The sequence below is a fragment of the Tachyglossus aculeatus genome, chromosome Y3 (genome assembly GCF_015852505.1).
Source record: "Tachyglossus aculeatus isolate mTacAcu1 chromosome Y3, mTacAcu1.pri, whole genome shotgun sequence".
In the NCBI taxonomy this organism is placed as follows: Eukaryota; Metazoa; Chordata; class Mammalia; order Monotremata; family Tachyglossidae; genus Tachyglossus; species Tachyglossus aculeatus.
In genome coordinates, this window is record NC_052095.1 from 2,506,680 (window position 1) to 2,533,849 (window position 27,170).

General features: G+C 44.4%; 1 protein-coding gene across 1 annotated transcript; it reads left to right on the forward strand.

Moving 5' to 3' along the window:
- Positions 1–8,612: 8,612 nt before the first annotated feature.
- LOC119946726 (muellerian-inhibiting factor-like) lies at positions 8,613–27,170 on the forward strand. Its single transcript, XM_038768144.1, has 5 exons — positions 8,613–9,303; positions 22,320–22,495; positions 24,994–25,108; positions 25,342–25,513; positions 26,218–27,170. Exons 1-5 carry the CDS (start codon positions 8,706–8,708, stop codon positions 27,092–27,094), a joined length of 1,938 nt encoding a protein of 645 aa, XP_038624072.1. The 5' UTR covers positions 8,613–8,705; the 3' UTR covers positions 27,095–27,170.

Sequence of the window (27,170 nt, forward strand, 5' to 3'; positions counted from 1 at the left end):
TTTTCCAGCACCCATAATTTTATGGTTCTTTCTGGTTCCTGGGCCATGAGGATCCAAAAAGAGAGTTTAATCTGGGATTAGGGTTAGGGTTAGGTCACATAGCAGGTAAGGGACAGAGCTGACTACCAGGTTAGAGTTAAGGTTAGTGTTATGGGATATGTACATATGTATTGTGGGACTGAAAGGAGGATGAATAAAGGGTGCAAATTCAAGTGCAAAGGTTAGGGTTGGAGTTGGTTCACAAAGCTGGGAAGGGGCAGAGCTGGCATTCAAACACAGTCTTCCAACTCCCAGGCCTGGATTCTTCCCATGTGTTCATAGTGCCTAAGCCAGGGTTTTAAGAAAAGATCAAATAATCCCTGCCCCAAGGTTATGTCCCTTATGACATGTTCTGGAAACCAGAATCTGAGGAGCTTAGTCCAGGTCTTTTGTATATATGTTTAACCAGTTGCGCATTCAGTTTAACTCCATTTCTTGTAAATATTTTTATGTCTGTCTCTCCAAATAGCATGGAAACTCTTTTTATCCAGGGAATTTGTCACTGCTGTTTTTACTTCAAATGCTTAGTCCAGTGCATTGCACCCTGTGGGTGCTCAGTAAAACACTACTACTCTAGTACTTTTGCACATTTATCTGTAGTGCACCCACCTGAAGTCCACTTAATTGACCTAAACTGGTTAAAAAGATAAAAAGAAAATATTTACCCCTGAGCTATTTAGTACCATACTAAAGACTTGAGTACAAATATTCATGGTTTGTATATGTTTACTGCATTAAAGCCATAGTTTTCATAGGTACGTGCATTAAAGCTCTATCTTTCAAAGCAAGACTCAGTGTGTTTGTGTGTTTCATTTTTCTGTGCCTGCATCTAAGTGCCCATTGACATATCTCCTCCTTCAGAGTACATCACCTTGCTATTATTGTTCTTCCTTGAAGATTCAAATGGAAAGACTCAACTATGAGGTTCATGATGTGGAAACCAACTCTTAACCAGCCTTACTCCATCTTGTGTTTAGTATCCATTTTGTATTAATCTACCTTCTTTTCCTAAATCATGCTTCAGCCACACCTTTCTACTATCATCAGTTTCAGCCAAGTCCTGTCTTCCGTTAAGAAAACCACAGCTGTACGTAATTGGATTCTGCTGTTGGTGTGAAGGAACCCTATGCCCACCACAAGACTAAACCTTTTAGTGATGAGGTTGAGTCTGTTTTTAGGGCAACAAGATTATGTCTGTCTACATCCATACAGATCAGTATTTAATATTGCAATAGAAACCCATTTTACTATGCTGCTGCGACTTGATTTTTTTTTTTTTGGACTCGACAATGCATGAAGCCAGACAGGCACTCAGAGGTGAGGAGTTTCTGTTGATTACGAGGAGGAAGGGTAATTAAGGGAGGGTCTTGGGCCTAGCGCCATGTTCCCTGAGTACACGTATATGGCTAGTATTGGGTTTACTGTGGTTCAGGCATTGTACTCAGTGCTGGGGTAGATATCAGATATCAGACTGATATCATCAGTCTGGACACAGTCCCTCATGGGGCTCATAGTCTTAATCCCCATTTCACAGATGAGGTAACTTGAGTCACAGAGAAATGAAGCGACTCGCCCTATCCACTAGGTTCCACTGCTTCTTTAAGGGGTTAGGGGTTTAGAGTCGACTGTTCTACAGAGCCTCCAGACAGCTGTCCTCAGAGAGCCTCCCTTCTCTTCCCGGATATGAGGAAGAATGTGGTAGACCTGTTCATTGACTTGCAAAAGTCTTGTTTCATTCATTCATTCAATCATATTTATTGAGCACTTACTGTGTGCAGAGCACTGTACTAAGCGCTTGGGAAGTACAAATCAGCAACATATAGAAACAGTCCCAACCCAACAACAGGTTCGCAGTCTACAAGGGGGGAGACAGTTCTGTCCTGCCCATCAGCAGACCCCTTATGACAGCACAGACCCAATCCACAAACAAGAGACCATTAACAGGCCTGACACTGGGGTTAAGATACATTTATTAATTCTTCCCTATGTGTTTGAGATCAAAGGCTCCCAGGGCCTATCTTGGGGGCAGCAGATAGTGGTCAGAGACAGCCCCGGGTACCAGTGGATGTTCTGCAGCAAAGGCTTGGGTGGTCTCAGCTGGGGAGTGGTGAATCTAGTATGTTCCATGATGGCTTCCTGTGGATTCTGGAGGAAGCCGGTTCAACTGGCAGGCCAGAGGGCTACGGTGCAGGAGTGGGGAGCCGCTGCAGTAGCTAACGTTGGCTTTATTTTGGCAAGGTCCAACAGGGGGTGGTTAGTGAAAGGAGATGAAGCCAAAGGAGGGAAAGGGCAGGTGGGGGGAAGGGTTGAGTCCCTAGGCATTGCCCTCCTCCATGCCCAGCCCTCCCCTGCCCTTCCACTGTCCCCTCCCACCCCCCGGAATCTCTTCCAGCAGAGGTTCAGGGGCAGCTAGTGACAGTGCTACAGTGTGTTCAGATCCACAATCCACTTCCTCCTACCCAGACCTCCCATTCCCCCTCTCTATAATAATGATGGTATTTGTTAAGCATTTACAATGTGCAAAGCACTCTTCTAAGTGCTGGGGAGGTTACAAGGTGATCAGGTTGTCCCACGGGGGGCTCACAGATTTAATCCCCATTTTTCAGATGAGGTAACTGAGGCACAGAGAAGTTAAGTGACTTGCCCAAAGTCACACAGCTGACGGTTGACGGAGCCGGGATTTGAACCCATGACCTCTGACTCCAAAGTCTGTGCTCTTTCCACTGAGCCATGCTGCTTCTCCATTGCTTCCAATGCTTCTCCAATGCTCCAGTGCTTCTCTATGCTTCCTCTGCTGCTGTGTCTACAACACACAGATGTGGTGGTCCTGCCCTCGGGGGCTCACAGGCACATGTTGGACAGGCACAAGGTTAGAGTGGCCCTTCTCATGGTGGGCTCACAGGTTCAGAAAGGCCCACAGTCATGGCTGCCCAGATGTTTGAGGCCTTACAACATTAGACAGGCCCATGGCCATGGCAGCCTGCCATCCGGGGGGTCACAACTGCCAGACTGGAAAATGACAGTGCTGCCCTTGGGGGCTTTTAAAGTCAGGCCCAAGATCAAGAGGTAGTCTTGCCCTCTAGGGGCTTACAGGGTCAGACAGCCCTGCCCTCATTGGGGCTCACAGCATCAAACAGCCCCTCAGGGGGCTCACAATGTCAGACGTGTCCAAAGTTGCAGTTCCACCCTTAGGGGGCTCATTGTTTGGGACAGGGCCTCAGAGGCCTCAGGTTCAGGCACAGGACCAGAAGTCAAAGGTATTTACTGAGTGCTTACTGTGTGCAGAGCACTGTACTAAGCATTTGGTAGATTACAATATAATAATAAACAGACACATTCACTGCCCATAATGAACTTACAGTCTAGACAAGTTAAAGTAGGAACTGTCATTCATTTATTTATTTATTCATTCATTCATTCATTCATTCATTCATTCATTCATTCAATCGTATTTATTGAGTGCTTACTGTATGCAGAGCACTGTACTAAGTGCTTGGAAAGTGCAATTTGGCAACAGATAGAGACAATCCCTATCCAACAACAGGCTCATAGTCTAGAAGGGGGAGACAGACAACAAAACAAAACAAGTAGACAGGTGTCAGTACCATCAAAATAAATAAATAGAATTATGGCTATATACACACCATTAATAAAATAAAGAGAATAATATGTACAAATACACACAAGTGCTGTGAGGAGGAGAAAGGCTAGAGCAGAGGAAGGGAGTAGGGGTGATGGGGAGAGGAGGAGGAGCAGAGGAAAAGGGGGGGCTCAGTCTGGGAAGGCCTCCTGGAGAAGGTGAGCTCTCAGTAGGGCTCTGAAAAGGGGAAGAGAGATAGTTTGCCAGATATGAGGAGGAAGGGCATTCCAGGCCAGTGGTAGGCTGTGGGTCAGGGTCGATGGTGGGACAGGTGAGAACGAGGCACGGTGAGGAGGTTAGTGGCAGCAGAGGAGCCGAGGGTGCAGGCTAGGCTGTAGGGAGAGAAGGAAAGAGGGGTAGGAGGAGGCAAGGTGATGGAGAGCTTTGAAGCCAATAATGAGGAGTTTTTGCTTCATGAGGAGGTTGATAGGCAACTACTGGAGATTTTTGAGAGTGACAAGCCCACAGCGTTTCTATAGAAAGATAATAGGGGCTGCAGAGTTAAGTATACACTGAATTGGGGAGAGAGAGGAAGATGGGAGATCAGAAAGGAGACTGATGCACTACTCCAGTCAGGATAGGATGAGAGTTTGAACCAATAAGGTAGCCGTTTGGATGGAGGGGAAAGGGTGGATCTTGGCAATGTTGTGAAGGTGAGACCGGCAGGTTTTGGTGATGGAATGGATGTGTGGGGTGAATGAGAGAGTGGAGTCAAGGATGACACCAAGGTTGCGGGCTTGTGAGACAGGAAAGATCGTAGTGCCATCCACAGTGATGGGAAAGTCAGGAAGAGGACAGGGTTTGGGAGGGAAGATAAGGAGCTCAGTCTTGGACATGTTGAGCTTTAGGTGGTGGACAGTTATGCAAGTGGAAATGTCCAGAAGGCAGGAGGAGGTACAAGCCTGGAGGGAGGGAGAGAAAACAGAGGAGGAAATGGAGATTTGGGTGTCATCTGCATAGAGATGAGAGTTGAAGCCATGAAAGTGAGTGAGTTCACCAAGGGAGTGATTATAGATGGAGAACAGAAGGGGACCAAGAACTGACCCTTTTGGAACCTCTACAGTAAGGGCATGGGAGGGGGAGAAGGAGCCCACGAAGCAGACTGAGAATGTAGGGCCAGAGAGATAAAAGGAGAATCAGGAGAAGACATAGTCCTTGAAGGCAAGGTTGGATAATGTTTTGAGGAGACGGGGATGGTCGACAGTGTCAAAGACAGCCGAGAGGTCAAGTAGGATTAGGATAGAGTAGGATCCATTGGATTTGGTAAGAAGGAGGTCATTTGTGACCTTTGAGAGGTCACCAAATAATACGATTATAATACGATAATAATAAATACAATTGACTGATGATGAGAGGGCAGTTTCGGTGGAGGGGATGGAAGCCAGATTGGAGGGGGTCCAGGAGAGTGTTGGAGTTGAGGAGTTTGAGGCAGTGAATGTAGGTGACTTGCTCTAGGAGTTTGGAAAGGAAGGATAGGAGGGAGATAGGGAGATAACTGGAAGGGGCAGTGGGGTCAAGAAGGTATTTTTTTAGGACGGGAGAGACATGGGCGTGTTTGAAGGCAAAGGGGACTGTCCATTATTTACTGTGCAGAACATAGCAATAATAATAGCAATAATAAAATAGCAATATGGACTGCCCAAAAGACAAATAAATGGATTTTAGAGCAAATTAAACCAAAGTGGTCTTTGGAAGGCCAAATGACTCAACTTAGATTAGCATATTTTGGGCACATAATCAGGAAGACTAATTATCTGGAGAAGACACTAATGCTAGGAAAAATCCAGTGAATTTGTGGAAGAGGCAGACCAGCAGCTAGATGGGTAGAGACCCTAACAACAAGAACGGAAGAACTGAAAGAAAGGTTGCAGATTATGGCAGAGGACAAGGTGTTCTGGAGAAAATATATACATGGAGTCACTAAGAATTGGAAATGACTCGATGGCACTTAATAATAATAATGACAATAAGAATAGCAATAATTAGATAGCAATAACATTGGCATTTAGAGAAGCAGCATGGCTCAGTGGAAAGAGCACAGGCTTTGGAGCCAGAGGACATGGGTTCAAATTCTGTCTCCACCAATTGTCAGCTGTGTGTCTTTGGGCTATCCAACCTTGGCTTCACAGACCCCGTCCTCTCCTGGTTCTCCTCTTATCTCTCCGGTCGTTCATTCTCAGTCTCTTTTGCTGACTCCTCCTCCCCCTCCCATCCCCTTACTGTGGGGGTTCCCCAAGGTTCAGTTCTTGGTCCCCTTCTGTTCTCGATCTACACTCACTCCCTTGGTGACCACATTCGCTCCCACGGCTTCAACTATCATCTCTACGCTGATGACACCCAAATCTACATCTCTGCCCCTGCTCTCTCTCCCTCTCTCCAGGCTCGCATCTCCTCCTGCCTTCAGGACATCTCCATCTGGATGTCTGCCCGCCACCTAAAACTCAACATGTCCAAGACTGAACTCCTTGTCTTCCCTCCCAAACCCTGCCCTCTCCCTGACTTTCCCATCACTGTTGACCACACTACCATCCTTCCCGTCTCACAAGCCCGCAACCTTGGTGTCATCCTCGACTCCACTCTCTCATTCACCCCTCAAATCCAAGCCCTCACCAAAACCTGCCAGTCCCAGCTCCGCAACATTGCCAAGATCCGCCCTTTCCTCTCCATCCAAACCGCTACCCTGCTCGTTCAAGCTCTCATCCTATCCCATCTGGACTACTGCAACAGCCTTCTCTCTGATCTCCCATCCTCGTGTCTCTCCCCACTTCAATCCATACTTCATGCTGCTGCCCGGATTGTCTTTGACCAGAAAAGCTCTGGGCATGTTACTCCCCTTCTCAAAAATCTCCGGTGGCTACCAATCAATCTGCACATCAGGCAGAAACTCCTCACCCTGGGCTTCAAGGCTCTCCATCACCTCGCCCCCTCCTACCTCACCTCCCTTCTCTCCTTCTACAGCCCAGCCAGCACCCTCCACTCCTCTGCTGCTAATCTCCTCACCATGCCTCGTTCTTGCCTGTCCCTCTGTCGACCCCCGGCCCACGTCATCCCCCTGGCCCGGAATGCCCTCCCTCCCCACATCTGCCAAGCTAGCTCTCTTCCTCCCTTCAAGGCCCTACTGAGAGCTCACCTACTCCAGGAGGCCTTCAGAGACTGAGCCCCCTCCTTCCTCTCCCCCATCCCACTCTCCATCCTCCCTGTCTTACCTCCTTTGCTTCCCCACAGCACCTGTATATATGTGTATATGTTTGTACATATTTATTACTCTATTTATTTATTTATTTTACTTGTACATATCTATTCTATTTATTTTATTTTGTTAATATGTTTGGTTTTGTTCTCTGTCTCCCCCTTCTAGACTGTGAGCCCACTGTTGGGTAGGGACTGTCTCTATATGTTCCCAACTTGTATTTCCCAAGCACTTAGTACAGTGCTCTGCACACAGTAAGCGATCAATAAATATGATTGATTGATTGATTGATTGATTTGGGCAAGTCCCTTCACTTCTCTGTGCCTCAGTTACCTCATCTGGAAAATGAGGATTAAGATGGTGAGCCCCCCCCGTGGGACAACCTGATCACCTTGTAACTTCCCCAGAGCTTAGAACAGTGCTTTGCACATAGTAAGTGCTTAATAAATGCCATAATTATTATTATTATTACTTGTTAAAGGTTTACTGTGTGTGAAGCACTGTACTTGGCCCTGGGGGAGATTCAAGCTAATCAGACTGGACAAAGCTCACAGTCCATATGGGGATCACCGTCTTAATACCTAATTTATAGATGACGTAACTGGGTTACAGAGAAGTGAAGTAACAAGCTCATGGTCACACAGCAGTCAAGTGCCAAAGTCAGATTTAGAAACCAGGTCCTTCTGACTACTGGGCCCAGGCTCTATCCATTAGGCTACACTGCTTCTCTGTGGACCAACCTTCTCTCTTCCTTCTACGGTATTTGTTCAGTGTTTACTATGTCCCAAGCTTACTATGCTCTGGGACTGTACTAAGTGCTGGGACCTCCTGTCCATCGTGTCTGTGCAGAGCACTGCAGTGAACATTTCTAGACTGTGAGATCATTGTTGGGTAGGGACCAATGTCCCTAGGGCTATATGTTGCCAGCTTGCACTTCCCCAGCATTTGGTACAATCTCTGCACACAGTAGGCACTCAATAAATACGACTGAATGAATGGAGAGCATTTATTGAAAACAGTTGTGCGCTCAACCCTTGAGAGGATTCAGCATGAACAAAACACACATAGCTGCTTTTTCAGGAGTTTACAACATGATGTAGGACAGTGCTCTGCCCACAGCAAGGGCTCAAGAAATATCTTTCGTTGATTGTATTTTACTTGCCCAAGCACTTAGTACAGTACTCAATCAATACTATTGATTTGGATGGACACAGGTCCGAGGTGATCAGGTTGTCCCACACGGGGCTCACAGTCTCCATCCCCATTTTAGAGATGAGGTAACCGAGGTCCAGAGAAGTCAAGTGGCTTGCCCAAGGCCATCCAGCAGACAAGTGGCGAGGCTGGAATTACAACCCATGACCTCTGACTCCCAAGCCCGGGCTCCTCCTGCCACTAAACCACAATGCTTCTCCTTCATATGGGGGGGGGGGGGGGGGGGGCGAGAGTGGGGGGGGGGGGTGTTTGTGGTTGTGTGTGGGTGTATGTGAGAGAGAAATAGGATCAACAATCTGAATTGTCCATCTTTTAAAACTTCAGATACACTGCTTGAAAACACATAAAGTAGCCTTGGAAAAATTTCACATTTACCATTACATACTCAGATTCACACAGTACGATTTTCGCCATTATCTACTAGGTCACTTCCGTTCGAAAGATTATCCGCCTTTTAAAGGCGGGGCCTCGGCCTCGCGATAGTGTCGCATTTTACATAATGAAAGGGCCGGGTGTTTAGCTGCTGGCTGTTTGTCCTGCCGGGGGACTTGCTTCCACGCGGAAAGAAGGTTCATAATCTTCAAGTCGTTCGATTCCAAGCGTTTCTGAGTCATTAAGCCCAAAATGAAAGACTCTTTCTACCCAAATATGCTGTTTATGCTGCTGCTATTGTTGCCACTGACGGTAGCTCTGCCAAAGAAAGGAAGTCCAAAGGTAAGACTTGATTCTACTTCCGAGCTTTTACCTACCACTTCTTGGGACCAGTTGCGTCGTAGCCAAATAGAGGAACACGAAAATATCGGCCAAAGTGCATGGCGAAATACGATTGTCTCAAGCATATCACACAGGAGTGGAGCCGCAGAAACTATCCCAGCTAGGACCCAACTCTTAACCGACCATGGGAATACAACCGCAGATATGTGGGGAAAGAACAGTTTCCGCCATTCGTCTCTCACTGGCCTGGGGGAGCCAGTGTGCCATCTCAAGCTGGGCACAGGGAGCGGCCTAGACCAGTATCATCTGGAAGTGGTGGGTTCTCTGAGCAATTATGAACACATCTTCTTGGAGGCCGTGAAGCAGTCTCATTGGAGACTCCACGATTTGGCCACCTTTGGTATTTGCCCTCAAGGAAATGCAAAAGTATTTCTCTCATTGCGACGTTTGGGAGCATGGCTTACAGAGCCAAGTCAGCAACATCTCGTTGTACTTCATCTTGAGGAAGGTACAGATGCGGTGGGGGGGGGGGGGGGGGAGGCAGGAGAGTGTGTGTGTGTGTGTGTGTGTGTGTGTGTGTGTGTTGGATTGATAAGGAACGAGACAACCATTTATAAGGAACAAAATAAACCAAGATTTATCTACCTACCAGCCGGTACTGAAGGCAGAGGACAAGTTATGAATGAGACAGAATGAAGGACATTGACTCTGGGCAAAATTCGTATTTGGCTAAGTGCTTAACACAGTACTCTGTGCACAGTAAATGCACAATTAAATTCAACTGATTGGTGGAATTATCTAGCTGATGATCATAGACCTCATGGCCAAGTAGTTAGAGCATATGCCTGGGAATCAGAAGGACCTGGGTTCCCAGCCTAGCTCCACCACTTGTTTCCTGCATGACCTTGAGTAAGTCACATTACTTCCCTGCGTCCAATTTTCCTCATCTGTAAAAAGGAGACTACAATTATTAATAATAATTGTGGTATTTGTTAAGCACATACTGTATGCCAGACACTGTAGTAAGCACTGGGGTGGATACAAGCAAATCAGGTTGGACAGTCCATACCCCTTGGATTCACATTCTCAATCCCCATTTTACAGATGAAGTAACTAATTAATTAATTAATTAATAATGGCATTTGTTAAACACTTACTATGTGCCAAGCACTGTTCTAAGTGTTGGACTAGGTCCAGGGTCATCAGGCTGTCCAATGTGGGACTCACAGTCTTAACCCCCATTTTACAGATGAGGAAACTGAGGCACAGAAAAATAAAGGAGCTTGCCCAAGATCATACGGCAGACAAATGGCAGAGCTGGGATTAGAACCCATGACCTCTGACCCCCAAGCCTAGGCCCTTTTCACTAAGCCACACTGCTTCTCCTGCAACTGAGACACAGAGAAGTGGGACAGGTACTGTGTCCAACCTGACTAGTGCCTATCTACCCCAGTACTTAGAACAGTACATGGCACATAGTAAGCACTTAACAAATACCACAAATATAATAATAATCATTATTATTATTACTAATAATAAAACAAAAATAATAATAATAATTAGATCACACATTCTTTCAACCATTTGTGTGTGTATCTACTTGTTCTGTGATATAAGAAGATTATTGGAAAGGACTATAAGGAGAAGTATCTTGGCCAAGTAGATAAAGCACAGACCTAGGAGCCAGAGACCTAGGTTCTAATTCCATGACTTCTATTTGCCTGCAGAGTGACCTTGGACAAGTCAATTTTCTGTTCCTCAGTTTCTTCAACTGCAGAATGGTGATTCAGTACCTATTATCCTTCCTACCCTAGACTGAGTCCTGTATGGGATAGGAAATGTATCTAGCCTGATTAACATATATATACCTCAGTGCTAAGAACAGTGCTTGACATATAGTAAGCCCTTAAGAAGTACTATTAAAAGAGACTCAGAGACCAATAATTGGGGCATTATCCTTGATATCCCTAATTTACCTGCTCATCAGTCAAAGGTATCTATGCTTGCAATGTGCAGAGCACTATACTAAGTGCTTGGGAGAATACAACAATGATAGAAATAAATTATGTTATTTGTTAAGTGAATACTGTGTGCCAAGCACTGTACTAAATACTGGGGAGGATACAAGAAAGTGTGACTGAATACAGTCCCTCTCCCACGTCGGGCACAGAGTCTCAATCCCCATTTTACAGGTGTGGTCTCTGAAGCATAGAGAAATAAAGCGACTTGCCCAGTGTCACACATCAGACAAGTGGCGGAGCTGGGATTAGAACCCATGACCTTCTGACTCCCAGGTTTATGCTGTATCCACTACACCATGATGCATCCAGATTGGGTATAGGGATCATCCTTCACTCCACTCTCTCATTCAACCTACATATCCAGTCCGTCGCCAAATCCTGTTGGTCTCACTTCACGACATCACTATAATCCGCCCTTTCTTCTCCATCCAAACCGCTACCATCCTCTTCCAACTCTATTACTGCATCAGCCTCCTTTCTGATCTTCCAACCTCCTGCTTCCCTCCAGTCCAGTCCATACTTCACTGTGCTTCCCAGATTATTTTACTACAGAAACACTCAGGGCATTTCATTCATTCAATCGTGTTTATTGAGTACTTACTGTGTGCAGAGCACTGTATTAAGCGCTTGGGAAGTATAAGTTGGCAACATGTAGAGAATGGTCCCTACCCAACGGTGGGCTCACAATCTAGAAGGGGGAGACAGACAATAAAACAAAATAAAATAAATAGAATAGTAAAGATGTACAGGTAAAATAGAGTAATAGATCTGTACTAACATATATACAGGTGCTGTGGGGAGGGGAAGGAGGTAGGGTGGAGGGGATGGGAAGGGGGAGACGAAGGAGAGGGCTCAGTCTTGGAAGGCCTACTGGAGGAGGTGAGCTCTCAGTAGGGCTTTGAAGGGAGGAAGAGAGCTAGCTTGGTGGATGTGTGGAGGGAGGGCATTCCAGGCCAGGGGGAGGACGTGGGCCGGGGTCAACAGCAGTACAGGCCAGAATGATATCCAGTGAGGAGGTTAGCGGTGGCAGAGGAGCAGAGGGTGCAGGCTGGGCTGTAGAAGGAGAGAAGGGATGTGAGGTAGGAGGGGACACCAAAAGTGAGGAGTTTTTGCCTGATGGTTAACTGGTAGCCACTGGAGATTTTTGAGGAGAAGAATAACATGCCCAGAGCGTTTCTGCACAAAGATGATCCAGGCAGCAGCATGATTTATTTATTTTGCTTGTACGTATTTATTCTATTTATTTTATTTTGTTAATACGTTTTGTTTTTGTTGTCTATCTCCCCCTTCTAGACTGTGAGCCCGCTTTGGGTAGGGACCGTCTCTAGATGTTGCCAACTTGTACTTCCCAGGCGCTTAGTCCAGTGCTTTGCACACAGTAAGCACTCAATAAATACAATTGAATGAATGAATGAAAGTATAGATTGAAGTGGGGAGAGACAGGAGGATGAGAGATCAGGGAGGAGGCTGATGCAGTAATCCAGTTGGGTTAGGATGAGAGATTGAACCAGCAGGGTATTGGTTTGGATGGAGAGAAAAGGGCGGATCTTGGTGATGTTGCAGAGGTGAGACCGGCAGTTTTTGGTGACGGATTGGATGTGAGGGGTGAACGAGAGAGCAGAGTCGAGGATGACACCAAGGTTGTGGGCTTGTGAAACTGGAAGGGTGGTAGTGCCGTCAACAGTGATGGGAAAGTCAGGGCATGTCACTCCCCTCCTCAAAAATCTCCAGTGGTTGCGTATCCGCCTCTGTATCAAACAAAAACTCACTGCCCATCATCTCCTTGACCCCTCCTATCTCATCTCCCTTCTCTCCCTCTACAATCCAGCCTGCACACCTTACTCCTCTGGTGCTAACCTTCTCTTGGTGTCTCAGTCTCACCTATTTCACTGCCTATCTCACATCCTTACTGTGGCCTGGAACACCCTCCTTCCTCAAATCCTCCAAACAGTGACTCTCCCCCTGCTGAAGGCACTTCTCTTCTAAGGAGCTTTTACAAATGAAGTCCCACTTTCCATCATCCTGTACTCCCTTCCACGTCACTCTGACTTGCTCCTTTTGCTCTTCCCCTTCTCCCCACCCCACAGCAATTAGGTATATTTCTGTAATTGTATTTATTTATACTGATGCCTGTTTACTTGTATTGATGTCTTGATGCCTGTTTACTTTTATTAATGTCTGCCTCCCCCTCAGACTGTGAGCTCATTGTGGGCAAGGATTGTCTCTCTTTATTGCTCTGTTTTACTTTCCCAAGTGCTTAGTACAGTGCTCTACATACAGTAAGCACTCAATAAATACAGTTGAATGAATGAATGAATGAATGAATGAATGAATGAATCGTGTACATAAGGAACATCTTGCATCTAGAGAAGCAGCATGGCTCAGTGGAAAAGAGCATGGGCTTTGGAGTCAGAGGTCATGGGTTCAAACCCCGGCTCCACCAATTGTCAGCTGTGTGACTTTAGGCAAGTCACTTCACTTCTCTGTGCCTCAGTTACCTCATCTGTAAAATGGGGACTAAGACTGTGAGCCCCACGTGGGATAACCTGATCACCTTGTAACCTCCCCAGCGCTTAGAACAGTACTTTGCACATAGTAAGCGCTTAATAAATGCCATTATTATTATTATTATTGTTATTATTATCTACCCCAGCACTTAGTACAGTGCCTGGCATTTAGTAAACATTTTAACAAATACCTTTTTTTTTTAAAGAAGATGTATACTAGAGAGGGAAACACATTAAAATAAATTACAGATTTATATACACATAAATGTATAATCCTGGCTTTGCCACTTGTCTGCTGTAGGACCTTGGGCAAATCCCTGAACATCTCTCTCCCTCAGTTATCTCATCTGTAAAATGGGAAATAAGATTATGAGCCCCATTTGGGCCAGGAATTATATTTAACCTTATTATTGTGTAGCCCCAGCGCCTACTGCAGTTCTTACCACACTTTTGCACTTTTGCAAGTGCTTATGTCCTCCTTGACTAGACCAACCTTTTCATTGTACCTCAGTCTCATGTGCCTCACCTCTGACCTCTCACACACGCCCTTCCTCTGCCCTGGCATGTCCTCTGTCTTCATATCTGGCGGACAATTACTCTCCCTCACTTCAAAGCCTTATTGAAAGCACATCTCTTCCAGGAGGCCTTCCCTAACTAAGCCACCATTCCTCTTCTCCCCCTCCCTTCTGTGCTGCCTAGACTTGCTTCCTGTAGTCATCCCCCCTCCCATCCCCACAGCATTTCTGAACATATCTGTAATTTTATTTATTTATATTAATATCTGTGTCCCCCTCTAGATTGTAAGCTCACTATGATTAGGGAATGTGTCTATTATATTGTTGTTTTGTACCAAGTGCTTTTTACGGTGCTCTGTATACAGTAAGCACTGAATAAATATGATGGACTGACTGATTGACTGCTGTATTAACCTCCTCTCTGAATGACTTGCCTACAGTCTCCTCCCACTAATGATTGCCCACCCACCTCCACTTCATACAGAAATAAATGACTTTAAGACATTCAGTCAGCTCCCTCCTGTTACCTCGCTGATCTTTGAAACCCAACCTACACACTTTACACCACTAACACCAACCTACCTGATCAGTCAGTTATTTTTTGAGTGCTTACTGTGTGCAGAGCACTGAACGTAGGAGAGTTCAGTGTAACAGTAGAAAGACAAGTTCCCAACCCATAACAAGCTTTTAGTGTAGAGAAAGAGGCAGACATTAAAATAAATTGTGGATATGTGGACATTAAAAAGCCTCTGGGGCTGAGGGTAGGGTGAATAAAGGGGACCGATATAAGTGCAAGAGCAATGTAGAAGAGAGAGAGAGTAGGGTAAGTGAGAGTTTACTGGGGGAAGGCCTCTTGGAAATGTGCTTTTAATAAGACTTTGAAGGCGGGGAAGAGAGATCATCTGTCAGATATTTTAAGGAAGGGAGTTTCTGGCCAGAAGTAGGATATGGGCAAGGGGTTCGCAGAGAGATAGATGAGGTTGGGGTACAGTGAGTAGACTGGTGTTATATGAGTAAATTGAGCAAGCTGGATTGTAATAGGAAGTAGGAACTTCCCACTTTCCCATCCAAACTTAGTTCTCCTCCTTTCTATTTTCGTATCATAGACAACACCATTACACTCCCTGTCTCACAAATGGGCATTATCCTTGACTCATCTCTTATTTCATTCATTCATTCATTCAATTCAATTGTATTTATTGAGCACTTACTGTGTGCAGAGCACTGTACTAAGCACTTGGGAAGTACAAGTTGGCAACATATAGAGACGGTCCTTACCCAACAGTGGGCTCACAGTAAACGCAAACAGTGGGGATAGATTTTTTAGAACACGGGGCCTGCTACAATAGTGAACCTGCCTGAGCCCATAGATAACAGGATTTGCTAGAATAAGAAAAAACAAATAGAATCCCTTTAGTGGACCAGCTGTCTACTTAACAGTTCTGTGAATTATCTGGGTAAAGACATGATTAGCTGCAGCTGACTAAGTAACTTTACAAATTAAAAAGTGTCGATACAGATATGATTTATAGCTGCTAGACTTGTATAAAAGAGGCAGATTGTAGACCGACATTGCTGCAAATTTCCTTATGTTAATTTTTTTTAAAAAGACAATGCAGTAGAACCTGATTTTTCCCCCCCCCTCTAATCAACACAGAAATTATTCATTATGTGCTCAGTGCTGGGGTAGATAAAAGATAACCAGACTGTACCTCACCAAAACAGAAATAGAATTTCAAATTTATTTTTTAGAGCACGGTAGCTGGCCTGCTGCCAAGCATATATTTTCAAAGAAAATATGCAAAGACTGGAGTCAAAGAAGAAGCTGTATATATTTTGCTCAGGCAGTTTATCACCACTTTGCCGGAGGAGAACTAGAGTGGAGTTAAATCCCTTCATAATCTCTTATTTATTTATTATTTATTTATTTCCTTATTCTGCACATTTAATCTGTCAGTGAAATTCTACTGGTTGTACCTTCACACCTTCACACCTTCCCTAGAATCTGCCCTTTCCCCTCCATCCAAACTGCTTCCATATTGTTCCAAGTACCTATCTTTTTGCTCCTTAACTAATAATAATGGTGGTATTTGTTAAGCCCTTACTATGTGCCAAACAATGTTCTAAGCTCTGGGGTAGATGCAAGGTAGTCAGGTTGTCCCACATGGGGCTTACAGTCTTAATCCCCATTTTACAGATGAGATAACTGAAGCCCAGATAACAATAATAATGATGGTATTTGTTAAGTGAAGTGACTTGCTCAAAGTCACACAGTAGTCAAGTGTCAGAGTCGGAATTAGAACCCATGACCTTTTGACTCCCGGGCCCATGCTCTATCCACTACATCATGGTCCTCCAGCTTCCTCCCTGATCTCACCATTGATTTTAGAGTATTCAGTCACCTTGCCCCCTCCTACCTCACCTAGCTACTCTCCTACTACAACCCTGGCTGCAAGCTTGATTCCTCTAATGCTAGTCTTCTTATTTTAACTTGATTTTGTCTTTTTCTGTGACAACTTCTTGCCCACATCCTGACTGTGACCTGGAACTCCCTTTCTCCTAATATCAAACAGATAATTGCTCTCCCCAACTTCAACTTATTGAAGGCCCCAACTTATTGAAGGCCCATCTCCTCCAAGAAGCCTTCTTTGATGAAGCCCTCCTCTCCCATTCACTTCTGCATCACCTTGACTTGCTCCTTCATTCATCTTCTCAGTCCCACAGCACATACGTATATAGGTCCATCCCCCAATCTTACCTCCTTCCCTTCCCCACAGCACCTGTATATATGTATATATATTTGTACATATCTATTAGTCTATTTACTTATTTATTTATTTATTTTACTTGTACATATCTATTCTATTTATTTTATTTTGTTAATATGTTTGGTTTTGTTCTCTGCCTCCCCCTTTTAGACTGTGAGCCCACTGTTGGGTAGGGACTGTCTCTATGTTTTGCCAACTTGTACTTCCCAAGCACTTAGTACAGTGCCGTGCACACAGTAAGCGCTCAATAAATACAATTGATGATGATGATGATGATGATGATAGCTGTAATTTTTAAGTGTATGTATATGAGTGTATATATGTACATATGTATGTATGTACATATGTATGTATATTAATGTCTGTCTCACCCTCTATACTGTGAGCTTGTAGGCAAGGAATGTGCCTGTTTGTTGTTGCATTGTACTTTCCCAAGTGCTTAGTACAGTGCTTTGCACACAGTAAGTGCTCAATAAATACTATTGAATAAATGAATGACAGGCAGTGAGGTGAGGAGTGGGTAAGATTATTAAGTGCTTTAATTTACATCCTGTAGTATGGAGTTTCTCTTTATGGAGGTGGATGGGCACTCACTGGGGGTGACTGAGAAGTGGGGATATGTGGAGTGAACTTTTTTCAGAAATATGGTCTTGTCTGTTTTGTTGCCAGTCCCTTGCCCATGCCTTTCCTTTGGCCTGTAGCTCCCTTCCCGTTCTGTAGTTTTGTATCAGTCAGTCAATCATTCGTATATTTATAGAGCTCTGTGTGCAGAGCACTGTACTAAGGACTTTGGAGTGTACAGAATAACAGAGATGGTAGCCCTCAGTGAATTTATAGTCCAGAGGGGGATAATAATAAAAAGAAGGAGGAGAAGAAGTAGCAATAAATATCACTGTTGTATTTGTTAAGCACTTAGCCAACACTGTGCTATGTGCTGAGTAGATAAAGGATAATCAGATTGGATGCAGCTCCCATTTCATATGAGCCTTATAGCTTAAGTGGGCTGGTATGCAGGTATTTTTAATGCTAAAGTCATCAAAGTTAGCCCTTTGAGGTTAAGGACTGTAGTTAGGGCTTGACAGCTACAACGATGGGAGTCCCTCTGCAGCTGTATCTGTCTATATTAATGCCTGTCTTCCCTTGCAGACTTAAAGCTTGTGATGATCAGGGAACATGTCCAACAATTCTACTATACTACACTCTTCTAAAAGCCCATTACAGTACCCTGCACACAGATTAATTGATTGACTCAAAATGGAATTTATGGTATTCGTTAAGCGCTTAGTATGTGCACACAGTCCATTTACAGCATGGGGCTCACCGCCTTAAGTCCCAATTTACAGATGTGGTAACTGAGGCACAGAGAAGGTGTGACTTGATCAAGGTCATAGAGTAGACAAATGGCAGAGCCAGGTTTAGAACCCCAGGCCCTCTGACTCCCAGGCCTGGGCTCTTGTGAAAGTGAATGAGTGAGTGAGTGAGTGAGTGAGTGAGTGAGTGAGTGAGTGAGTGAGTGAGTGAGTGAGTGAGTGAGTGAGTGAGTGAGTGAGAGTGAGAGTGAGAGTGAGAGTGAGTGAGCATGCGAGCAAGTGGATTTTGGAAAGATCACACCTGATGGCTTCAATTTCGTTGATGAAGTGTGTGACCAGGCCCTTAAGGGACAATGATCCGTTGTCCTATGGGACAGGAGGCTTGAGGAAGGACTTAAATGTCTAGAACAACTTGTGGGCAGTGGGTATGGGAGTGAATTAAGAATAGGTATTATTGTTGGGTAGAAGAAAGGGCTGAATTGAAGCAGATAAGAATGAGTTTGTGGTGGGTAAGGTTAGAGAGATGTGTGCATTTCTGCCTGCAGTTCTCTGCATCTTGGGCACAGTTTATTGTTGTACTCTCCAAAGAGCTTAGTAAAGTGCTCTGCACACAGTAAGTGCTTAATAAGTAGTTTTGAATGAATGAATTGAGGAAGTGTTCTGTGAAGGTGATCCAGGGTTGTGGGTTAAGAGGTGTGAGATCGGCAAATGGATAGTAGTGCAAGAGAGATCAGTGGAGAGGGTGATGATGCTTTGTGCATTAAGAGAAAGTAATTCGGTTATGGTGACCAAATGGTCTATTTTGGTTGTAGAATATTGAAGGGTTAAAAAGAAGTTCTGCAGTCTTGGGCCTTTTCTTATCACACTTTCCAACTAAAGCCCTTGCTTTCCCTTTATCTGCTTTTCCCATTATCCTTTCTCTTTCCTAATTTTTCTTTATCTCAAATCTCCTTTTGTCCCTGCGGACCTCTACCTTTTCCTGAAAACAATATCAATCTTGGTTTCTCTCATGTTGACTCTTCTAAGTTCCTTGCACCTCTCTGGCTGCTCCTTCTCAGTATTTTTTTTTTGCCAGCCCTTACTCAATCTCTGCTGCTTAGTTGTGGGTGCCCCTAAAAGCTTTGTTTTGATTCTCCTTTATTTTCAGGTTCTACACACCCCCATAGGGAGCTCATTCACTCCCATTGCTTCAACTACTCCTTTATCTGCTGATGATTTCCAGATCTACCTCACTAAATCAAATCTATCTCATTTCTCTGCAAGCTCACATTTCCTTCTGCTTCCAGGATCTTCTCTAAAACGGGTGTACTGTCATCATTCCAAGTTGTACAGGCCCAAAATTGAACCCGTCATCTTCCCTTTCAAACCGTCCCCTCCACCTAGCTTTCCCATTCCAAATGACATCACCAATCAATCAGTCAATCAATCAATTGTATTTATTGAGCGTTTACTGTGTGCAGAGCACTGTACTAAGCGCTTGGGAACTACAAGTTGGCAACATATACAGTCCCTACCCAACAGTGGGCTCACAGTCTAAAAAGGGGGAGACAGAGAACAAAACCAAACATACTAACAAAATAAAATAAATAGAATAGATATGTACAGGTAAAATAAATAAATAAATAAATAGAGTAATAAATATGTACAAACATATATACATATATACAGGTGCTGTGGGGAAGGGAAGGTAAGATGGGGGGATGGAGAGGGGGACGAGGGGGAGAGGAAGGAAGGGGCTCAGTCTGGGAAGGCCTCCTGGAGGAGGTGAGCTCTCAGTAGGGCCTTGAAATGAGGAAGAGAGCTAGCTTGGCGGATGGGCAGAGGGAGGGCATTCCAGGCCAGGGGGATGACGTGGGCTGGGGGTCGATGGCAGGACAGGCGAGAACGAGGTACGGTGAGGAGATTAGCGGCAGAGGCACGGAGGGTGCTGGGTGGGCTGTAGAAGGAGAGAAAGGAGGTGAGGTAGGAGGGGGCGAGGTGATGGAGAGCCTTGAAGCCCAGGGTGAGGAGTTTCTGCCTGATGCGCAGATTGATTGGTAGCCATTGGAGATTTTTGAGGAGGGGAGTAACATGCCCAGAGCGTTTCTGGACAGAGACAGTCCGGGCAGCAGCATGAAGTATGGATTGAAGTGGGGAGAGACACGAGGATGGGAGATCAGAGAGAAGGCTGATGCCAGACGGGATAGGATGAGAGCTTGAACGAGCAGGGTAGCGGTATGGATGGAGAGGAAAGGGTGGATCTTGGCAATGTATGCCACCTCACCATCACCCTCCTCATCTCATCTCACCCTCCTCTCTACACTATCTTAAATTCTTCTGCTTCTCCCAACTCCCATAATTCAATCTGAAAACCACATTCTTTCGATTCTTTGTCCACAACATATCCAGACTCCACTCCTGCCTCTAAATCCAAACTGCCATCATGTTTGTCCAAGTGTATCCTGGTGCTTTTTTTTAAGATATCTGTTAAAGACTTACTATGTGTCAACACTGTTAGAAGTGCTGGAGTAGGTAAAAGTTATTAGGTCAGACACAGTCCTGTCCCTCAGTTTCTCAGTTTAAGAATGAAGGAGAACAGGTACAGAATCCCCATTTTAAAGTTTGAGGAGCTGTGGCTCAGAGAAGTTAAGTGACTTGTCCATCGCATAGTAGATAAGTGGCAGACCTGGAATTAGAACCCAAGGCTCTCTGATTCCCAGGCCTGTGCTTTTTCCACTAGATCACACTGCTCCACTATTGCATGACTTGACTATTGCATCATCCTCTTCACGGATCAATCAATCAATCGTATTTATTGAACACTTACTCAATCTCCCTGCCTCTACTCTTTCTCCTTTGCAATCCATATTTTGCTCCTCTTGTCTGGAGTATTTTTATAAAATATTGTTTTGCACAGCTTGTCCACTTTTCTAAAACCTCCAGGTAGCTCTTCACATCCCTCTCTATAACAAGCAAAAACTCCTATGTTTTTCAGTCACTCTCTTAGCCATCTCCAACCTACTTATCCTTGCCTCCTTGCATTACAACACAACTAGCAACTTCACTTCTCTTATGTTGGTGTCTCATTCTCATTTTTCTCTCCATTGACCTCTTGCTCATATCCTCCCTTCTTTATGGAACTCCATCAAATCCTGCATGCTGCTGCCCTGTTCTCAAAGCCCTTCCTGAAGCCACATTTCTAGGAGATATTCCCTGACTAGTCTCTCATTTTCTATACTATTTTTCCCTTTAATCCCACTTCAGCACTAACCTAAACACTTTGGGATTCGTTCCTCACCCAGCACTTGTTTATACACTTATATTTAAATTTAATTGCTGCTTCCTACCTGTGATTTATTTACAGTGTTTTTCTTCCTTTCTATATTGTAAATTCCTTGAAGGCAGGAATCGTGGCTGCTAACTCTTTAATGCTCTATCAACTGCTTAGTGCTTAGCAGAGAGTTAGCAGTCAATGCTATTAATTTATTAATTGATTTCTGCATTCCTCTGAGCAAGTGGCAAGCTATCACCTAGCCTAGGCTAGCTCTTTAACCTAGGTCCAAGGAAGGTGGTATTTCCCTTCTAAACAAGGTGTACAAAAAATCTTACAGCAGGTCTCTGTTTTACATTGTTAGGGTTTTCATATTAAGAGATCTTAATCCATTTTCCTCAGGTTTCACAAATTCTGTTCCAGCTGAACCCATCAGTTCTTTATTTTGAGTTTGAGACAACCAGGCTCTTGGTCTTCTGTCCTTGATAGTTTCAGTTCTATCACCTGTGCAGCTTAACTGGAGATGGGGAGGGCCACAGAGGTGGGATTTGCTTTCTTTTGGCTATTACAGCTCAGTATATTTTAGGGAAAGGGAATGTGAGAAGCTAAGACATTTGTACCCAGCATCTCAGGGATTTGTACCCAAAGGCGTCATTGCTCAGAAAAAGCAAAGTACTTGCTAGGTCTTTTCAGAGATTCATTAAACTTAGGATCACATGGAGTAGCATTAGCAAGCTTTGGCACAAGATATTCAAATTAAGTTGTAATTTTAAGTCGGGCAATGGTGATAAAAAGTTGGGAGCTATCAGAAGGAAAGGACTCGATTAACCCTAGGAAATGTTTTGGGTTTTACCTTATCCTTCTTCCTAGTTATGAAGACTTTTTAAGCCAAAGTAGTCATTTTGACTTCTGCTTTTATTGACTCAACCAATTACCCAGTGCAAAGTGGAACTCACAATAGGCAAGAAATAAATATTAAAATTGATGATATGGACAGTGATGAACATGATGATGGGGACGTTGAAGATGAAGACTGGAAACTTCTGTCTTTGGGGTTAAGAAGCTCCCTTTTTGCAGATGAAACTAATAAGGAATGGAATTGAGAGCATTTTGAGTGATATAAGAATAATTATATTCAATGGTATTTCAACAGCAATATGGAAGTTGGACCTGGAGTTAAGGTTCTGGGAGCCACAAGATGCAGGTGGTTCTGCACTGTTAGGTGACCTGAAGCTGGCATTGCTGGTATTTTATCCAGGACCGAGGAGTCAAAGGTTCAAATCTGGTCAAGAGTTCACAGTCACTGGAGATGGGCTGCAACAGGAGCAGGTATGGAAGCTGCCTGTGATCTGAATGTTCAGAGACTGTCTGGAAAAGTATCCAGGTCAATACAGACAGTCAAGATATTCAGTAAGACACCCTTATTTTCATATGCCCTAATAAATGCATAAAAACATTTCCTTTAGTACATACCTTTATGTGAGATTTCAGTTAAAACATTTATTTTCTAAAATTCACTTTAATTCTGTGGTCCAGTGGAAAGATTCAGTGGTACAGCATTTGTGTGTATGTAGTACATATTTATAATTCTATTTATTTTATTAATGATGTGCATATTTTATAGAACTATAATTCTGTTTATTTAAATTGATGTTATTGATGCATGTTTACTTGTTTTGATATCGGTGTCCCCGCTTCTAAACTGTGAGCCTGTTGTGGGCAGGGACTGTCTCTATTTGTTGCTGAATAGTACTATCTAAGCACTTAGTACAGTCCTCTGAACACAGTAAGTGCTCAATAAATATGATTGAATGAATGAGCGAAAGAAGGATCATGAGCCAGGGAGTCAGGAAACCTTAGTTTTCATTCCATACTTCACGCTGCTGCCCAGATCGTCTTTGTGCAGAAACGCTCCGGGCATGTTACTCCCCTCCTCAAAAATCTCCAGTGGCTACCAATCAACCTACGCCTCAGGCAAAAACTCCTCACCCTCGGCTTCAAGGCTCTCCATCACCTCGCCCCCTCCTAACTCTCCTCCCTTCTCTCCTTCTGCAGCCCAGCCCGCACCCTCCTCTCCTCTGCCACTAACCTCCTCACCGTGCCTCGTTCTTGCCTGTCCCTCTGTCGACCCCTGGCCCATGTCCTCCCCCTGGCCTGGAATGCCCTCCCTCTGCACATCCGCCAAGCTATCTCTCTTCCTCCCTTCAAAGCCCTACTGAGAGCTCACATCCTCCAGGAGGCCTTCCAAGACTGAGTATCCTACTTCCTCTCCCCCTCCTCCCCCTCCCTATCTGCCCCTTTACCTCCTTCCCCTCCCCACAGCACCTGTATATATGTATATATGTTTGTACGTATTTATTACTCTATTTATTTATTTTATTTGTACATATTTATTGTATTTACTTTATTTTGTTAATATGTTTTGTTCTCTGTCTCCCCCTTGTAGACTATGAGCCCACTGTTGGGTAGGGACCGTCTCTATATGTTGCCAACTTGTACTTCCCAAGCACTTAGTACAGTGCTCTGCACACAGCACTCAATAAATACGATTGAATGAATGAATGAATTCCAGGTTCACCACTTGCCTGCTGTGTGATATTGGGTAAGGAAGAGGAGGAGGAGGAAGACAAGGAAAAATTACATAGGTGGGAATTAGACATGGTCCATGTCTCTCAGGGGCTCACACTCTAAGAGTTTAGATTATTATTATTATTTTGTTGTTATTACTCTTATTAATTCTGTATTGTTAAATGATTACTCTGTCCCAAGCACTGTACTTAACGCTGGGATAGATACAAGTTAATGAGTTTGGATACAATCCTTATCCCACAGTCTTAATCCCCATTTTGCAAATGAGTTAACTGAGGCCCAGAGAAGTGAAGTGACCTCCCCAAGGTCACTCAGCAGAGTAGTGGCAGAGCAGGGATTAAAACCCATAGCCTTCTGACCCCAGGCCCATGCTGTATCCACTAAGCAACACTGCTTCTCTGGATGGGGAAAAAGGATTGAAGACCCACATGTCTGGAGTGAAACATAAACCAATATCCAAAATAGGCTCAAAGTCTTGGTAAGGATGGAGGAGTCCGAGAGAGTATGGGAGTAGCTTTTATCCTCTGCCTGGTGGTCGTGAAGCATGCTGGGAATGCATGCTTGGTGGTGGGAAGGAAGGTGGCAATTACCCTGGTGTTTTTCTGGATGTTGATGGAGGAGTTAACGTTCTTCTTCCCCGCTGAAGGACAGGGAGAATTGTATATAAATCCCATTTTAAAGATGAGAAAACAGGCGCAGAGAAATTCAGTGACTTATCCTGAGTGACAGATTTATCTAGCAGCAGATTTGGGACTAGAACTTAGATCCTCTGAGTAGTCCAGCCAGAAGTAGCAGCCTCACTATTGGCCAATGGAGCTAGAATGAGATCAGGCCAAAGGACAAATAGAGGGTGAAATAAGATTAGGCACTAGGAAGGGAATAGAAAAACACTGTGACCAGAATGACTTCAGGATTTTACTAGTTCCTGTCCATTTGTTCGTTCGTTCATTCATTCATTCATTCAGTTGTATTTATTGAGGGCTTACTGTGTGCAGAGCACTGTAGTAAGCATTGGAAGAGTATAGTACAACAATAAACAGACACATTCCCTGCCTACAACAAGCTTACAGTCCAGGAGAGTAATTTCCATTTGTCATCTGTCCTGGACACCCTTTCTGCTGTCCTAAAGAAATATAATTTTCTGAAGAGGGCATGGTATCTAATTGCTTGCAAATAATGTCCATAGTATGAGATTGCTTGCTTTGGACCTTTAATATATGCTTTATCCATTTTTGTAGAGCCTTTGCCTTTCCAGCAACACTCGCTTCCTAGTCCTTGGTGTGGAAGGGAAATTTGGGGGCTGGCAACTCCGATCCAGACTTTCTTTGACACTTTGGCCCCTCGGCAATGATGGTATGTATAGTGAAGGAGTTATGTAATCTGTTCTGTGCTTGCAACCCAATCAGCTTCTTACCTATTAGGAACTCTGGGTGGACATTGTGGAACCCTATGAAGGGAGGAGGACTTGGGGTCAGAATACCAGAGTTCAGAACACACTTCTGCCTTTTGACATCTTCACCCTGTTACACTCTGAAATTATTTTTGGGTTCAGTTTCCATCACCTCCCTGACTGCTTCTTTCTTCAGGGCTGCGTCTGTCTACTTTGGAGCTCCAACCTCTACTATTTGGTTCTGATGACAAATGCTTCACAAGGATGACTCCTGTGCTGTTTCTGCTTCAGCAGCAGAAGCCACTTAGAGAATTGCAGCCCACACCCACTAAGGAGTGGCTACAAATAACACCAAATCCTCCACCCAGGTATGCAGGGCTTCCTGGGGCTGGAGAGAAAGAGTAGAGAGTAGAGGTGGAACTTGAGGGAGAGGATTCTTATTGGGAGATTATCCTGAAGTTTGTTGAAAGGTTTGGCTACATCTGTCCAGCAAATCTAGAGTCTAAGAAAGGAATAGTTTCCAGATCCACTGCTTGGGAGTTCTGAGCGAAATCATTAATCAAAGTGCTGCAAGGAGGAAAATAAAATTGATAATGGGAGAAAAAGATTTGGGAGCAGCTATGATAGTTGGCAGTTGCTAGGTTTTGGTACCACAATTTCTAATTTCAGCTACTATAGGATCCTGGGAAGAAAGCAGAATAATGAAGGAAGAAGGAGTCTTTCTGAAAAGGAGGGAAAAACATTTTTATCTTACATAGATTTTCATTGGTGGGCCGGTTATACATGCTGTCCTAAGAACCTAATTACTTCCCTGAGAACCAGTCAGTTGATCCAGTCAGTTTATTGAGCAGTTACTATGCGCAGAGCATTGAATTAAAAACTTGGCAGAGTACAGCATAACAAAATAACAGAGTTGGTAAACACAGTCCCTTCCCACAGTGGGCTTCTCCATTTTCTCTATCTGATTGGAGAGGGTACTTGCAGAAAATATGAGAGATCTAAACTCTCTCTGCTAAGACAGAAACATCCAGGCCTTGAAAACCCCACTGAGCAACCTCCATTTCCTTCCCAGCAGGCCAACTCCAGACCCCAAAGAGGTATATGGTACAACTATGTCCCCTTCAAGCCTCTCAGACCATTTTCTGAACACCCTGATGTATTTGGTCCGCACTGTTCTGAACTCTCCATCTGTCCTGCATAGCCCAACCCACCTGCATCTAGATCTGGATCCCAAAGCCCTGAAGGGCTATCCTCAGCAATTCTTCAATTTCTCAGAGCCAGATGCTCTAGAACAACTGGTGAAATCAGAGGAACCACTCTTATTGCAGCTCCCAGCTGATAGTCAGGCTCTGCTGGAAAAACAAGCAGAGCAGTGGCAGCCTAAGCAGGAACTAGTTCAGCTTCTCTCATCCAGACTACAAGCAGTTGTAGCAGATCTTTTGGAACTGCCTGCCTTGCAGCCCCACATAATGCTTCTCCAGAGATTGTTAGACTTCTGTCAGATACCCAAAAGCAGCAGCAGGTCCCAGGATCCTCCCTCCCAACTATATGCACTGTTGCTTCTCAAAGTCCTGCAAAGCTTACGGGCTGAGTGGCAGGAGCGCTGGAAACTGTCTCGGGTACAACGCAGTGTTGAGAATGAGGATCGGTGTCAGCTGCAAGAACTGACTGTGGACTTAAGCTTAGAGCATTCAGTGCTAATCCCTGAAACGTATGTGGCCAATAACTGTCAAGGCCTCTGCAGTTGGCCTCAATCTGACCTCAACCCCAACTACAATAATCATGTGGTGTTATTGCTCAAGATGCAAGCACGAGGAGCAGAACTGACCCGGGGACCCTGTTGTGTACCCATCACCTATGCAGAGAAGACTCTCATCAGCCTCTCTGAAGAGGGACTTAGTGCTCGCCTCATGCCTAATATGGTGGCTATTCAATGTGGCTGCCGTTAGGCCCCCCATCTCCTAATTACCCATTTTATACTACCTTGATTTTTTTAGACTCATATCTCAACTAATGTCTCCTCAA

Coding starts and splice junctions, on each gene's coding strand:
- LOC119946726 (XM_038768144.1), top strand. CDS start 8,706: ATGAAAGACTCTTTCTACCCAAATATGCTGTTTATGCTGCTGCTATTG. Junction 22,496..24,993: donor ATGGGCTGCAACAGGAGCAG/GTATGGAAGCTG, acceptor CCATTTTTGTAG/AGCCTTTGCCTTTCCAGCAA. Junction 25,109..25,341: donor TTGGCCCCTCGGCAATGATG/GTATGTATAGTG, acceptor TTCTTTCTTCAG/GGCTGCGTCTGTCTACTTTG.